Below are 15,293 nucleotides of genomic sequence, written 5' to 3'. Positions count from 1 at the left end.
AGAACTGCCATTAACATCACCCACAATTCCCCTTACAGAGCATGACCCTGGGTCATTGTGGAAAACGTCAGCTGGACTTGGCCTAGGGCCGGCCCACCCATAAGACAGACTGAAGCAGCCACCTGAGGCAGCGGAATCCCATGGGGCAGCACTCTTGCGGGTGCTCTGCCCCTGCCAGGATTGCACAACTGCTGCAGTTTCCAGCAAGATCTTGATGGAGGTCGCTGCACACCCCTGTAAGTGAGGCTTTGGTAGTGGGGGCAGGAGATGGCAACTTCCTGTTTTGCCTCAGGCGGCAAAGCAGGGCAGGCAGCCCCTAATAATAATAATAATAATAATAATAATAATAATAATAATAATTTGTACTCCACCCATCTCACTGGCTTGCCCCAGCCACTCTGGGCAGCTTCCAATAGAATATAAGAAACACACACACACACAAACCAGACATTATAACTTCTGTGACTCAGCCATACAGTGCTACTTGTGAAAAGTTTTTTGAATTTTGAATTGCTATTGTTATTTATTAATTGCCTTCCACATATGTCCCAAGGCAGTGGACAAAATATAACAGGAACAGTTAAAAGCAGCACACACAGAGGGGGGAAAACAAAAGATGAATTTAAGAACAAAACAAATAATGTGGTTATTTATTAATCACATTCCGCATATTTTTACAAATATTAAAGAAAAAGTGTCAAAACGTTACCTCCGGAATCAGAAGAGTACTAGTTGATGGTGCTGTTATTTATTTTTTTATTTAATCAAGTTATAGGCCACTTATTATCTCAAAGCGGTTTACAACAAAAGTAAAAAAAATCTGTAAAATACATTAAAACACAACACAGACCTATAATTAACTATTTAAAAAATCAACATCAAAACACTTGAAGAACTGGAAAAAAGCACACAGATGGACAAACGGAGGCAGAAACTGCAGACACATTCCAGCATTTTTCTTCTGCCTGTGTTTGGCTCATGGCTCTGTTTCTGTGGCATGCAAGCAAGGAGGAGGCAGCTCTGACCACCCGCACTGGTCTTGTGGGGCCCTGGCATGTTTGCAGCAGCATCTTCATGCCCCATCACCTGCCACTCTCTGGGTGGTCACTTGGGGGGGGTCCTGAACTGCAGGACCCTGCACTTCTACCCTGAGGTCCAACCCTAGCCGCATCACTGTGTTCAGAAGTTGTTGTGAACATGCACAGGGGAGTTTTGGCCAACAGGTGCAATCTTGCCTCACCCTCCTCCTCTTCCTCCTGTTTCCGTGAATATAGCCAGCATAAATACATCATCTAAACAGGAACTTCTGTGTATTTAAAAACAAGGCTGAGAGAGGCACCTAAACGCTGCTGTGATACATAATGCAGTCAGAATCCCAGTAAGATAATGCAAACAGCACAGGAGGGAAAAACATAGCTTCTTTTTATAATTGCTTATTAGGCCTTTCCTTGCCAGAATTATTTTATTCATCATCTACAGAAGCCAATTAATTCTTATGTTTTGCACGCACCATTGTTATTACCGACACCGTCCTATTATGCATCCTTGAGTCATCAGCAGCAGCACAAGGAGGTCATGAGTAAATGGACACCGCCCTGGGTTCCATAGAAGCAAGAGCAGGAAGTAATTGTAATAAATAAAACAATAAATACGTAACATGGGAGTGGGGCCATTAAAAAGAATGGGCACAAGTTTTGCTAATGCTGTATCCAGCAAAGGACACATTGGCTGATGGGGTTTTGTCGAGGTTAACAACAAGGCTGTACCCCTTTAGGAAAGGGCTTTATTAAGCAACAATGCTGTACCCCCTAAGGAAAGGGCTTTAGCTCAGAGGCAGAGAACCTGTTTTGTGTGCAAAAGGTCCCAAATTTGACCCCCGGCTTCTCCAGGTAGGGCGGGAAGAGATCCCTCTTTGAAACCTTGAAAAGCCACTTGCAGTCAGTATAACTAAATGGACCAAAGGTATGAGTCATTTTAAGCAGCTTCCTATGTTCCTATTGTTGCGCACCATCCCCAGTCTCCGAGCCTTGCTAGATCCCAGGGGTTCCAGGCACTTACCTAAGGTTTGGTTTGGTTTCTTTTGGAATGAGGACCACAGAGACTGTGGCTTCAATGGAGGGGACCACAGCATCAACACCTTAAAAGGGTCTTGTTTCTCCCATAGCCTCAGCCTTGGATTCAAACAGAAGTCAAACATTGCTCTGACTCTCTCACCAGCTTGCTGCTTTCCTTCTGGGTCACATCAGTGCTCCAAACTCTATTCTCTAAATTCAGGCTTTATCTGTTGAGGGAGGCCCCCCACCCACCCACCCATTTGCCATCTTGCACCAAGCTCCTTAATCCCCCCCCCCATAAAGGCTCATCACCCAGTTTATCACCTCATCAGGGGGTTAGTTTGGCCATTCCAATAATGAGAAGTCTTAGAGGGGTCTGGCACCCAGCTTAAAACCCCAGTCTTATAATGTTATGTTTCATGTACATTCTGCCTTCTGGTACTTGACAAACATTCCATGAATATCACAATCCTGCGTATCACAAACAGAAGAGGGCTATTCATAGAATTATAGAATTGTAGAGTAGCCCTAAAGCAGCCATGACAAGTTGCCATCCAACCTCTCATTAAAAACCTCTAAGAAAGGAGAGTCCACCACCTTCTAAGGGAGACTGTTCCACTGTCAAACAGTTCTTACTGTCAGAAGGCTCTTTCTGATGTTCAGTCAAAATCTCCAATCTTGTAACTTGAAGCCATTGGTTTGGATTTAACTTCCCAGAATAGGAGAAATCAAGCTTGCTCTATCTTACATGTCACATTTTTTGTTGGTATCCATCTGTCTCGAAAGACAATGGAGTGTGCCTCCTCTGAGGGGTGCAAGCCTGGGCAGTGTATATGGAGGTTCTGGGCTGCCCTGACAAGACCCTCCTCTCGGTCTCACCGATGTGGTCCAAAGGAAAGCAGATGTTTGGCACCAGCTTGGCTGCAGGAGTTGCCAGAAGGAGGCTTACAAGGCACCATCCATCTGTCTTGGGGACACTATTCTAGAGTTGTGCAGGGTTTACTCCCCTTTCTTGGGATTAAGTCTCATAGAACATAATAGGATTTGCTTTTGAGTAAACAGCATAGATAGGATTGGACTGTCAGTGAATGATCTTACAGTAAACAATTGTAAATTCTGCTGCTATGGGTATAACTCATAATGCAGCTATTTCCAAATTAACAGGCAGGGCTGGGTCACTTCTTACATCTTTGCAAACAAAGCTGAATGGACAATGACACATCATTGTTTGTAAGCAGAAACATTTATGGCTGGCCTCATTAGCTTTCCTGAATCATTGACATCAATGAATCTGAAAAGTCAATGAAATTTCAGAAGCATTAACCCTGTAAGTATGTTGTAGCAAAACCACCACAAGTACTATAGCCTTGGGCCACCTTCAAACATATGATATAATCAGCCTTTCCAAATCTGGGTGCTGTTTTGGACTACAACTCCCATTGGCCTCAGCCATCAGCCATGCTAGCCAGTGCTGATGGGATTCGTGGTCCAAAATTACTAGGTTCCAACTGCAGAGGGTAGGACTAAAACCAAAGGATTCAAGTTACAAGAAAGGAGATTCTGGCTAAACATCAGGATAACTTTCTGACAGTAGCAGACCCTCCAAGTGTCTCTATTTTCCAGGGACAGTTCCAGATTTACAGAAGCTGTCCCAGTTTCTGATTTGATCCTGGAAGGTCCCGTTTTTCCTTAGGATGTCCCTATTTTCATCAGAGAAAGTTGGAGGGTATGGAGCTGTCTAACCCCCAGGCCATCTGAAGGCAACGCTGTATAGGGATTTGTTTTTTTAATGTTTAATGATTTATTACATTTTTATATGTGTTGGAAGCCACTCAGAGTGGCTGGGGCAACCCTGTCAGATGGGCAGAGTATAAATAGTAGAATTATTATTATGGAATAGGATGTCCCTATTTTCATTGGAGAAATGTTGGAGGGTATGTAAGAACTGTTTGACAGTGGAACAGACTCCAAGGAGAGGTGGCACACTCTGCTTCTTTGGAGATTTTCTTTTTTTAGCAGAGGTGGGTGGCCATCTGTCAGGTATGCTTTAGTTGAGATTCCTGCACTGCAGAAGTTGAATGAGATGACACTTGGGGTCCCTTCCAACTCTACAATTCTATGATTCTATAAATGGAGTAAGCTTGCGGGAGGCTGGTATAAGCTTCCTCTGTGGTTCCTTGACCTGAGAGAATATTTGGCAAGACCTTTTAAGCTGCAACAGGACTTTTCTTGTTTTTAAATCACTCGGTTTACTCTTCACTTTCATAGCTAAACGGGCTCTGTTTCATTGAAATAGTATGATATAGCACTGAACTTGGGTCTGGGCCCAAGTCACCACTCAGCTGAAAGCTTCAGTGGGGAATTTTGAGCCAGACCCTATTCCTCAGCCTAGCCTACCATTCAAGGTTATTGTTAGATTTATTTATTTTTGCATTTATACCCCACCTTTCCTCCAGGAAGCTGAAGGTGGCATACATAATTCTCCTCCTCCTCCTCGTTTATTCCCCACAACAACCCTGAGGTCACCCAATGAGCTTCATGGTTGAGTGGGGATTGAACCCTGGTCCCTCAAGTCCAAAGGACGCAGGTGGCGCTGTGGTCTAAACCACAGAGCCTAGGACTTGCTGATCAGAAGGTCGGCGGTTTGAATCCCCACGACAGGGTGAGCTCCCGTTGCTCGGTCCCTGCTCCTGCCAACCTAGCAGTTCGAAAGCACACCAGTGCAAGTAGATAAATAGGTACCACTCCAGCAGGAAGGTAAACGGCGTTTCTGTGCCCTGCTCTGGTTCGCCAGAAGCGGCTTAGTCCTGCTGGCCACATGACCCAGAAGCTGTACACCAGCTCCCTCGGCCAATAAAGCGAGATGAACGCCGCAACCCCAGAGTTGTCCGTGACTGGACCTAATGGTCAGGGGTCCCTTTACCTTTACCCTCAGGTCCAAGTCCAACACTTTAACCACTACACGGCACTGGCTCTCTCTTTAAATATCACCTCATTCTTTTTTCAAGCAGATTTCAGCTAAGGTTGAGGCAGCAATCCTAAACACATGTACCAGGGAGCAAGTCCTACTGACTACTTCCTTGATCGTATGGATAGGATTGTGCTGTCAAATACACAATCAACAAGCAAAAACTAACACAAATATATGCCTTGCAGCAGCAACCTAAAAACAAGAAAGAATGAAGGAGAGAGCCTTCCTGAAGCTCTTTGAGAGATGCAGCGGGGGAGGGGGTTGTAAAAAACAAACAAATAAGTTTTCCTCTTCTTCCCTAACTTTTTATTTGGTGTTAATGCATACAGACATATAATCTGAGAACCAGAGTATGGGAGGGAACAGATTTGCATAATTAATGTTAAATCTAATGCATGCAAATCCTAGGAAATGGCAGAGCATTAGTGATGCTTGACAGATGATAAACTCCATTTTTAAAAGCCAAAAGATGCCCTTTTGGGGGGAAAAGAAATGAAGAAATGCTTAGCAGATGACAAACAAAAATGAACAGTGGTGATGCAATGATTTCAAAGGAACCGAGCAGTGGTGACTGGTACCTATTGGGGCTGGTGGCGCCTAAGACAGGGAGCCCAAACAGGAAGTTGAGCCAGAACCAACGACAGGAAGCACAGGCTAATTCTCCTTTTATCCCCATCCTGAGTTCTGTGAGGGCAGCACTGAGAATAAGGAGGAAGAAACTAAGGTCACCCCCTAGTCTGGATGCAAGTAAAGCAGGCCGGCAGGTGGGGACTGGCTAAAGGCAGACTGAGGTTGGTGGGGTAATGCCCCATTTGTCCTAACACACCAGCCTCTGCTGGGTAGATGAGTGTTTCCATTAAGGGGGATTGTCAGGACTGTGCTTGAATCTGAAGTCATGCAGGAGGCAGAATAAGGATCAAAAGCATAAAATAAATGGCTATAGAGAAAAATGTTGCAAACAATAGAACCCAAGTATAGTTAATGAAAGGGACATGGGTGGCGCTGTGGGTTAAACCACAGAGCTTAGGACTTGCTGATCAGAAGGTCGGCGGTTCAAATCCCCACGACAGGGTGAGCTCCCGTTGCTCGGTCCCTGCTCCTGCCAACCTAGCAGTTTGAAAGCATGTCAAAGTGCAAGTAGATAAATAGGTACCACTCCGGCGGGAAGTTGAACGACGTTTCCGTGCACTGCTCTGGTTTGCCAGAACCATTCTGGCCACATGACCCAGAGGCTGTATGCCGGCTCCCTTGGCCAATAAAGCGAGATGAGCGCCACAACCCCGGAGTCGGTCACGACTGGACCTAATGGTCAGGGGTCCCTTTACATTTTATAGTTAATGAAAGCATTGTGCAATGGTTCAATGTGCACAAGAACGCAGTGATCATTCAAAAACAGCAATTGATTATAGCACTGTCTTCCCAGATTTGCTACGTTAAGGGCTCATTCAGAATTCCTATAGCACCACATTTCCCAAACGCTGGTCCACAAAACCCATGTCCAATAATGTCAGACCCTCCGAGTGTCCCTATTTTCCAGGGACATCCCTGATTTGGAGAAGCCATCCTAGTTTCTGATTTGATCCCAGAATGTCCCACTTTTCCTTAGGACATCCCTATCTTCATTGGGGAAATGTTGGAGGGTATGGAGTTATCCGACCCTGAGCTGTCTGAAGGCAATCCTGTAAAGGGAAGTTTTTAAAAAATGTTTAATGTTTTTATATGTGTTGGAAGCTGCCCAGAGTGGCTGGGGCAACCCAGTCACATGTGTGGGGTATAAATAGCAAAATTATCATTATGGAATGGGACGTCCCCATTTTCATCAGAGAAATGTTGGAGGGTATAGCATGATGTTGTTGTTTTAATGTCCTGGTGCTTTCCCCAGGAAAAACAGTGTTTTACCGCTCAATCAGAGCAAATGGCTATGCATGGAAAACCCAGTTGCTGTTCGCTCCAATTCAGCGATAAAACGTGGGTTTTCCTGGAGAAAGAGCTGGGGCGAATAAAAACTGCTCAGACACAGAGCTTCAGAGTCCAGACCTGTGCCTAGAAATGCGGCACAAAAGAAGTCTGGATGAGCCCTTAGTTAGCCCTTTTAGTGGAGATGGGACTTGACTGGGCCCTAAAGCAATACCATGGTTTATTGGTCTACAACCTTAATCATTCAACCAAGACCGTGGTGCACTTTTCTCTTCTTCTAAAAGAGTTAAAGTTGGCACAGTAAAGGAATATATTTTGTTATTGCCAATAATTGCTTCTGTGAATGGATACTAAGCTTTATCACTCCCTCTAATAGTGAACTAAGGTAATGAGTGCCAAAAGGATTGTAGCCAAAATAGCACCACTTAGAAATAAGAGGAAAGGATCAGCTTGGTTGGGAGAATGCCCACGGTTTGCTGAAGAAAGACCAGAAACACTAAAAAAGAAGAAGTCTTTTTTCCATTGTTACTGTCATATTCAGGAGCAGAATTATGGCACTACAACCAGGCTTGAGAGACTGAGAGGAACGATTTCCAGCTCTGGTAAAACTCAGCTCAAATTAAGACTTGAATGTTATTAAACCCATTCCACTTGGAAGAAGTCTTCAGCTTCCATATAATACTGGGTTTTTAATCTCCCGTATTTGAACTGGCAATATATGAATGAGAACTGAAAGAAGATAAACCACTCAGAACACATTTCAGCTTATAAGCAGTATATAAATATTCCTATATACATACAAATGTCAGGCTGTCATTGCAAAGCCCATTAGAAAATCTGTAGCGCTGCAGCACAAGTCTGGATTTGCAAGAAGTCAGGGAAGGGGAGGGGAGCGAAAGAAAAGAAAGGGGTTTTTTTAGAATTGCAGTTTTAAACAACAGCAGAGGTTTGAATAAAGCAGTGATGGAGGGACACAGAGGAGATGTAAGGATATGGGGCGGCTGAGTGAGGTGTAAGTGGTTTGGTAGGGTTGGCGAGCTACATGAGCATGGGTAGCAGGCCCAAACGAACAGTTTTTCTTGAGATTTATGCCTCATAGTAAGCAATCCAGTGTGCTTGTGTTTCAAAATCTCCCATTGTCCTCCTTCCTTCCTTTAACTTTCCCTTTTATCTTATTTCTGTTTGTTTGTTTGTTTGTTTGTTTGTTTGTTTGAACTTTACTTTATTTGCATTGTTTTTTGTATAAACAATAAAACGACAACACCCAGCTTTTCAGTGATCTGGAAGCCTCAGGAATTCATAGTAGACAAGTTACGTAATATGGAGAGGGATCCTGGAAAATAGAGAGTTTGGAAACAAAGATGTGGAGGATTTGGAAAGGCTTTGGGCAAAATCAGTAGCATGGGAAGATGTGGAACATGGTTCTGAGCAACTGTTTTGCTCCTCTTCCTGAATGGATGGATTGTGCGGCCACATAATCATCACTCCGTCTAATTCAAATGTTCAGGGGCCAGTGCAAGTGCACAGCCTAAACAGTACCATCTATGCACAAAGAAGATGAACCAACTGCACTGGGAAAAGGCAAGGGAAGTCCAAAGACCTAGGAAAAATGAAACCTGAGAAAGGAACATCCAAAAAAAAAACCAGTCCAATGAGGACTGATGTCCCTTCCAGACAACCAGTTTATTGGGCATTCATCTTGCTTTGGTTGCAGCGAGATTCGGTAGCACTGGCTACTTAATGATTATGATTTGCTTGGGAGCTTAGATAACTTTGCATCTAAGCAAGCTTTATCCCACACTTTCCAGTGCATTTTTCCATCACTTTCCTTATTGCAAAAAGAAAAGAAAAAAAGAAATCTAATCTTTCGAGGAAGTGGGTTTGTTATAAGACATCTCAATCAACTACAATTTTGCAATTTGAATTTGCTAGTATGTGGTTGAATCACACCAGTGATCCACATAATTATGACTGTTGGGGTGGGGAGCAGAGGTGGTCTGGAATATTCTGAAGAAAGACATGGTGCTGCCTTACTGGAACAGCAGAGCGTCACACTGCAACTTTTTGTTTGCGGGTTCCACTTGACACAGAAGCAATGCAGTCTGAAAGAGGGTCTGTGAACTCTTTTGCAAAGGTGAGCTGGAGGGATCAAGTCCTCTGAGGCCACCACCACTCCTAACCCCATGCAGACACTCCCTGAGAGATATCACAGATGAATAAAAAGAATGATTATGTTGTTTGTCTTCCGGAAGCAAAGCAAAGGAAAAAAAATCAGTGGCACTTTAAAGCCTAAGGAATTCATTGTGACATTCATTTCCCATAGGCAATGCATCCGATGTGATAAAGTAGGCTTTCTAAGAAGAAGACTGCACATGTTGCTATGCTATCCCTTAAGCTTCAGCGAGGTTTGGACTGAAAGTTACTTTAGTAAAGAAGGTGGCTCAATTAAAAACGGCAAACATATTAGGGAGGGCAGTAATATGTTTGCATGCATAAGGTCCCAAGTTCAGTCCCCAGTAGACTTCGTTTCTGAAACCCTGGAGAGAAACTGCCTGTCAGTGAACACAGTGATGAACCAGATGGAGCTACTCTGCATAATCGATCACAAGCCACAGCATGCACACACATCATTTGAATGGCAATACCCATCAACTTGGGGGGGGGGGCTCAAATATTTTATTGGGGGGGGCAGAAGGGACCTCAGCTCCTATGCTAAAAGATCTATGCAAAAACTTTTTGTGGGAGTCCAAGATTTGAGCTTGTTGCTCCCTGCTCAGGGGGGCCAACTTGAATAAAATATGGGGGGGGGTAAGCCCCGTCCAACATAATCGATCACATGGCACGGTGCACGCACAGCATCAACGGGGGGGGGGGACGGGCTTCAAATATTTTACGGAGGGGGACTGAAGACCCCTCGACCCCTAGGAGTCGGCTCCTATGCCCCTGCTTGTCCCCTTGCCAATTGCCCTTCTACCCTTGTGGAGGAGACGCGCAGCCCGTCATTACCTTGTAAGAAAGCGAGGCGCTCCTCTGTCCCTCATCGATTCAGACGACGCCGTGGTCTGGGTCCCTGCAAATGTACCAGAGGATCACACAGAGAATGAGTAAGATAGCAAAGAGGAAGACAGCCACGAAGATCGCCTTGGCCACTGGGGAGACAAAAGTCTGCATCTTCTTTTTCCTCCTCCTCCTCCTCCTCACCACGAGGCAGTGAGAGGAACGAGAGAGAAGGATCGCTCCAGCGCTCTGACCCTCTAGACATCACAACCGGCATGCGACTAAATGAGAAGAGACGGGAGAAAAGTTGCACACAGTACCAGGAGTCGGAGCGGGGTCCCCTGGGCGCGCATGCGTTCTGCCCAGTCTCTGTTTCGGAATGGGCTCGGGACTCTTCTGCCGTGTAACACTTCGACTGCCAGGGCGCGGGAACACACCCTAAACTCCTTGGGAGGTGTGATTAAGCGCTCTCTCTCTTTGCCTCCTCGGCTGTATTCGAGCAAAGGTCAATGTCTGCTCGCAAGCGTGCCCGGTGTCCTTCCAAGAGGAGGCGGCGGCGGCGGCTGTATCTTGTACTGCCCGGGCTCTGCACCCCGTTGCTCTGGTCTTTATTTTCAAGCGCCACCGCTCTTCTTTGAAGACAAATAAATGCATGTAAAGTTTAGGGTTTTTATTTTGTAAAGTTTTGTAAATTTTGTAAATGTAAAGTTTTATTTTGTTTCGCAAAATTTAGTTGCAATGCGCAGCAACAGCTGAGTGTAGGTGAGCGGGGCGGGGATCATCCCACCGCTCACTTATTTTCTCTGCAAAAGATATCAGTGTTCCAGATTCTGCAACGGGGGTGAGGGGATCAGGCTGTTGTTAGGCTGACAGGGCCCAATGAGAGCTCGTTTATGTAATTCATAAGATACTATACGTACCTCCTGACTGTAATAAAACCTCAAAGAACAAAACAATGAGATTATCAGCCCCCCCCCCAAAAAAAAGACATTAAAAACTGCTTACAAATGTGGAACTAGACCAGGATGTCAGGAGCCTGCAAACACCTTCTCGGTAGTGGCGCCTGCCCTGTGGAATGCCCTCCCAGCAGATGTCAAAGAAATAAACAACTCTCTCACTTTTAGAAGACATCTGAAGGCAGCCCTGTTTGAAGTTTTATTCTGTTTTTAGTGTTCTGCTGGGAGCTGCCCAGAGTGGCTGGGGAAACCCAACCAGATGGGTGGGGTATAAATAATAAAATTATTATTACTATTACTATTCCTGCTGGAAGAGTTCATCACAGCTGGGATAACCACAGAGGCCCCCTTGGTATCAGGAGCCTGAACATGAACAGACAAAGGCTACCTGAACTGTGCTCATACCACAGCCTCTGCGTCACGAACATGGTGTGCTCTACCAAGGCAAAACACTCAGTGTCCTGCAGACATCTTAGATCTCAGGTCACTGGCACCAGCTGGACTGGATTGTCACCAGGCAATTGCACTGAACTGTGTTAATGCCACACGGAGCTACCACAGCACTGGCTGCGACATGGTCACATCCTGAAGATGAGCAAAGAGGACCTCTAGCCAATCTAAGGTTCTGCACTTTGGCAGGAAGAAGCAGCTGTACCAATATAAGATGAGGGACACCTGGTTTGCTGGTAGGGAAAAGGATCTAGGGATCTTAGTGGACCACAAGCTTAACATGAGTCAACCTGAGAGTGATGCAGCAGCAAAAAATGCTAAAGCTATTCTAGGCTGCAACAACAAAAGTGTCCAGATCAATGGAAGACAATAACACAATGAAATTCAAAACAGTAACAATTTATTGTGCATTTATTCAAAATCCATTAAAAAATATTTATTTTTATTCCATTCTCTTCCAATTCTTTTTCTTCTTGACACGTGGAGTTACACAGGGAGTAGATCATATATCCTAAGGAATTGAAAAACCCAAGATTCCGTGAGATCTTTTGAGGCAAAATAGTTAACAACTTTTGGATCTCTCTCTGTCATCGGGACACTTACACTGAGAAGGTGGAGGAGGGTGCCAGGGTTGGGGGCTTCCATGAGAAGACTGCCCAACAGGAGCCGGAAGTGCCTCTTCAGTTCTTGCGGGAAAAGAGAGAAGAAAGTTTGAATGCTGGGTTGGATTCTGCAAGTGTGTGACGAAGAAGAAGAAAGAGCCGTGAAGGGAAGTCAAAACAAAGGACATACTTCTCTCTTCTCCTCCTCCTCGGCGGTCCCTTTCAGCACGGCCTCCAACGTCCTGCGCAGGATCACACTGATCATATCGCAGCTGAATTTGGGCCTCATCATGCTGCAGAGATGAAAGGGAGAGGGTTAGAATCTCCCTTGCCCCCTTCTCCCTCCCGCCTGCTCTTTCCCCTTGAGTTCTGCCCCCCCCCCCACCCACAACCCCATCCATGCCAAAGACCCCACTCACCTTAGCTGGAGGAGGGCCTTCAAGGCAAGGGCCAGGGTCAGGGGGCGATCCCTGAAGTGTTCCAAGGGCCCCAAGATGTCCTGGAAGAGAACAGAGGAGGAAAATCAGCTCCGACCCCAAACACCAGGCTTGGCTTTGCAGGGGAATGGCAACCCCATGGCCTAAGCCGGCAGGGTCCTCCTCCCCACAGATGCACAACCCTTTCCCCCCCCCACCCCCCCATCACTCACCAGAATGGCTTGGGCCGTCTCCTGCTTGGAGCACTTCAGGGATCGTAGCTCCCTGAGCTCAGCTGCCTGGCAGCTCTGGATGACCCCCAGGAGATAGACCTGTTCATCCTCCAGCAGCTGAAATGCAAAAGTCAGGCTGTCAGATCCTCGTGAGGGGAGGGCTTCTCCGCATCTGAGAGTGCAGAGTGGGGGGCACAGAGCCCGGGCATCGGGGGCAGGTCTGAGGGATCCAGTCCCTGCTCTTGTTTGCTCCAATACTGACCCCTGGGGCTGGGATGCGGAACCGCAGCAGAACTGCAAACAGAAGGACATGGACTGGTTGCCCCCCATGCCCATTCCTGCCCTCCTCTGTCCAAAAAAGGAGGGCCACTTGCTCACCTGGCTCCATGGGCTGCCCTGGGTCTTGCTGGGGGGGCCACCCTGTGGCAGCACCTGAACAGGTGCCTTAAGCACCTGATCCTAGAAGAGATGAGCGGAGAGAGCGACTCAGATGCCAGCAGCCCCAATTCTTGGGGGGTGTTTGTGTGTAAGGAGGGGAATCTGGAGAAAATAGTGAACCACTGCCAAATTGGCAGAACAGAAATACATATGTGGAGCCTAATTGATCCTTGCTGGCCCATCATGACCAATTCCTTCCATCTCTCTGCAGTTCAGTGACCTGAAGGGGCATCATCAGAGCCTGAAAGAGGCAGCCCAGAGCATGAAGGGCTGGCAGAGAGAGAAAGGAGGTCCTAAGTGCTCTGGGTTCAAGAGCTACGGCCATGCCAGGACCCAGAGAGCCTGGCCCACTCATTCATGCAGTCAAGCAGTATATAAATTTCATGAAGCAAATAAAATTTGGGTCATTCTTAACATTGTTACCAGATTTTTTGGAAAGGGTGGCGGGGGGTTTCCCCCTCCTGCAGGCACCATACCCCACCCCCGACTGTACCCCAAATCAACACCTTCACTTCTGCAAATGTCCGCACAAAACACATCCTGACACAGTCCTTTCCTTTTTCTATTCCAAAGGCTCCCATAAATAAGGGTAGAACATTTGCCCTAATGAAGGCTGAGCCTTTCGCTCGCAAGGCACTCAACCAATCCGCTCAGACTATCCAAAGAGCTGTCCAATAGCAACCAGTGAGCGCCACAAAACAGCACCCTCTAGAACAAAGCACTGAGGGCACAAGGAGAAGGGGACGACAGAGGACCAGATGGTTGGACAGTGTTCTCGAAGCTACCAGCATGAGTTTGACCAAACTGCGGGAGGCAGTGGAAGACAGGAGTGCCTGGCGTGCTCTGGTACATGGAGTCACGAAGAGTCAGACACGACTAAACGACTAAACAACAACAACAACAAAGAATTAATAAGATTTCTAAATATTCCTCAAGTATTGCAAAAATAGAATCTATCTGCAAAGCATCCTTGGCTCATCCTTGGTGCACAATATATAGGAATGTACTGAAAACTGAAGTGGTTTGTTATTGCCCGCTGACCAACTGCTACCTCAATCATATATGGCTTTCTCAAGCACATTTAACCTTGCCTTCTCAAACTAAAGTTAATTAGATTTTTATTGGTCACAATGCCCACATATTTTTGGTCCCTACCTAAGGATTCAAGTATATGTCAAGATGTGCATGTGCTGAGCACTGTTCCTGATAACCCTGCATGCTTGTTTTCAATAGCTGAAGTGCCCTGAGGTCACAATAACGCTGTTGACCCTTGCAAGTAAGTCAAGTTGCTTAGTAAAGCATTTGCTCTGATTTATTTTGGGGGAAAGCATTTACCCTTCACTTTCCATGAGTAATAGTTTATAAATTTTACCCAAAAGGTAGAACTCTGTTATGATGGACTCAAATTCTGTCTTTTCACTGATTTAACTGTTTGCCATACAGTCTTTCTTGAATCTGGATATTAGTTGACAGTATGAAAGCAGTTTCATATTTTTTCTCATCTTTAATACTTCGGCATGTATTTGATCTGTTCTTGAAGATGAACCATATCTTGGTACAATATATAGTCGTACATTCTCCTCTCAGCTCTAATAATAATGTTCCAGTGGTGACATTAACAGTGCTGCTAAGGGCATTTTGTGATTTTTGTAGTGCAACTCATTATTTTTGTGGTGCAGGCTGTGCCCCTGGCTATGATGTGTGAATTGATGGTGAGTCTGCGGTAGCTCAATGCATAAAGCGTGAGGATCCATGAGGATCCGTGCTTCAAAATCGTTTTTGGGCCATGGAGTTGCCAGAAAGCCGTGGATACATGATTTTTGTGGTGCAGTCTGTGACTATGGCCATGATATTTGATCTGATGGTGATTTGGGGCTGATCTAGTGCAAAAATCATGAGCATCCATGAGGATCCGTGTTTTTTAACCATGGTTCTGCCTACAGACACGTGGTGTATAGTATCATGGTGTTTTTATTTTGTTTCAATATAAAAATCATATGAATTCATGAGCATCCATGTTTTTGTGGTGCTGCAGGGCGGCTAAGTGTTGGATCCACGTTTTTTATTGTCCAGTCTGTAGGCGTGCCTTCCAGATGTGATTTGACACTGGATTTGTTGGAGTTATTTTTTTAAAAGTGGAGGATCCCTGAGGATCCGCGCAGATCCGCCTTTAACCCAGACCCCTGGTTGAGCATTAATCTCAGAGTCGTGGATTCCGGCCTCAAGTTAGGCAAAAATAATTCCTGCATTGCACGGGTA

The 15,293-nt window shown here is 45.7% G+C and overlaps 1 protein-coding gene across 2 annotated transcripts; it reads right to left on the bottom strand.

Annotated features, from left to right (window-relative positions):
• Nucleotides 1-11,728: 11,728 nt before the first annotated feature.
• On the bottom strand, nucleotides 11,729-13,894 carry LOC310669197 (uncharacterized protein). 2 transcript variants are annotated; one of them, XM_083422782.1, is made up of 6 exons: nucleotides 12,975-13,894; nucleotides 12,859-12,890; nucleotides 12,597-12,713; nucleotides 12,367-12,446; nucleotides 12,138-12,240; nucleotides 11,729-12,031 (listed from the first exon to the last, which is right to left on the bottom strand). In XM_083422782.1, the coding sequence occupies exons 1-6, from the start codon at nucleotides 12,982-12,984 to the stop codon at nucleotides 12,026-12,028; spliced, it is 348 nt and encodes a 115-aa protein (XP_083278908.1). In that variant the 5' UTR covers nucleotides 12,985-13,894; the 3' UTR covers nucleotides 11,729-12,025. The 2 variants fall into 2 exon arrangements, with proteins under 2 accessions (XP_083278908.1, XP_083278907.1); XM_083422781.1 differs by having other exon boundaries at nucleotides 11,729-12,240.
• Nucleotides 13,895-15,293: the final 1,399 nt, after the last annotated feature.

This window comes from Podarcis tiliguerta, assembly GCF_965153285.1.
Source record: "Podarcis tiliguerta genome assembly, chromosome: Z".
NCBI classification, from domain to species: Eukaryota; Metazoa; Chordata; class Lepidosauria; order Squamata; family Lacertidae; genus Podarcis; species Podarcis tiliguerta.
The sequence above is the reverse complement of the archived record's forward strand: the minus strand, read 5'-3'. Positions and strand labels throughout refer to the sequence as shown.

Bases quoted from the DNA above. Each gene is read 5' to 3' on its own strand.
- LOC310669197 (XM_083422781.1), bottom strand. The intron at 12,447-12,596 runs GTGAGTGATGGG...GTTCTCTTCCAG, and splicing joins AGACGGCCCAAGCCATTCTG to GACATCTTGGGGCCCTTGGA. The intron at 12,241-12,366 runs GTGAGTGGGGTC...TCATCTCTGCAG, and splicing joins AAGGCCCTCCTCCAGCTAAG to CATGATGAGGCCCAAATTCA.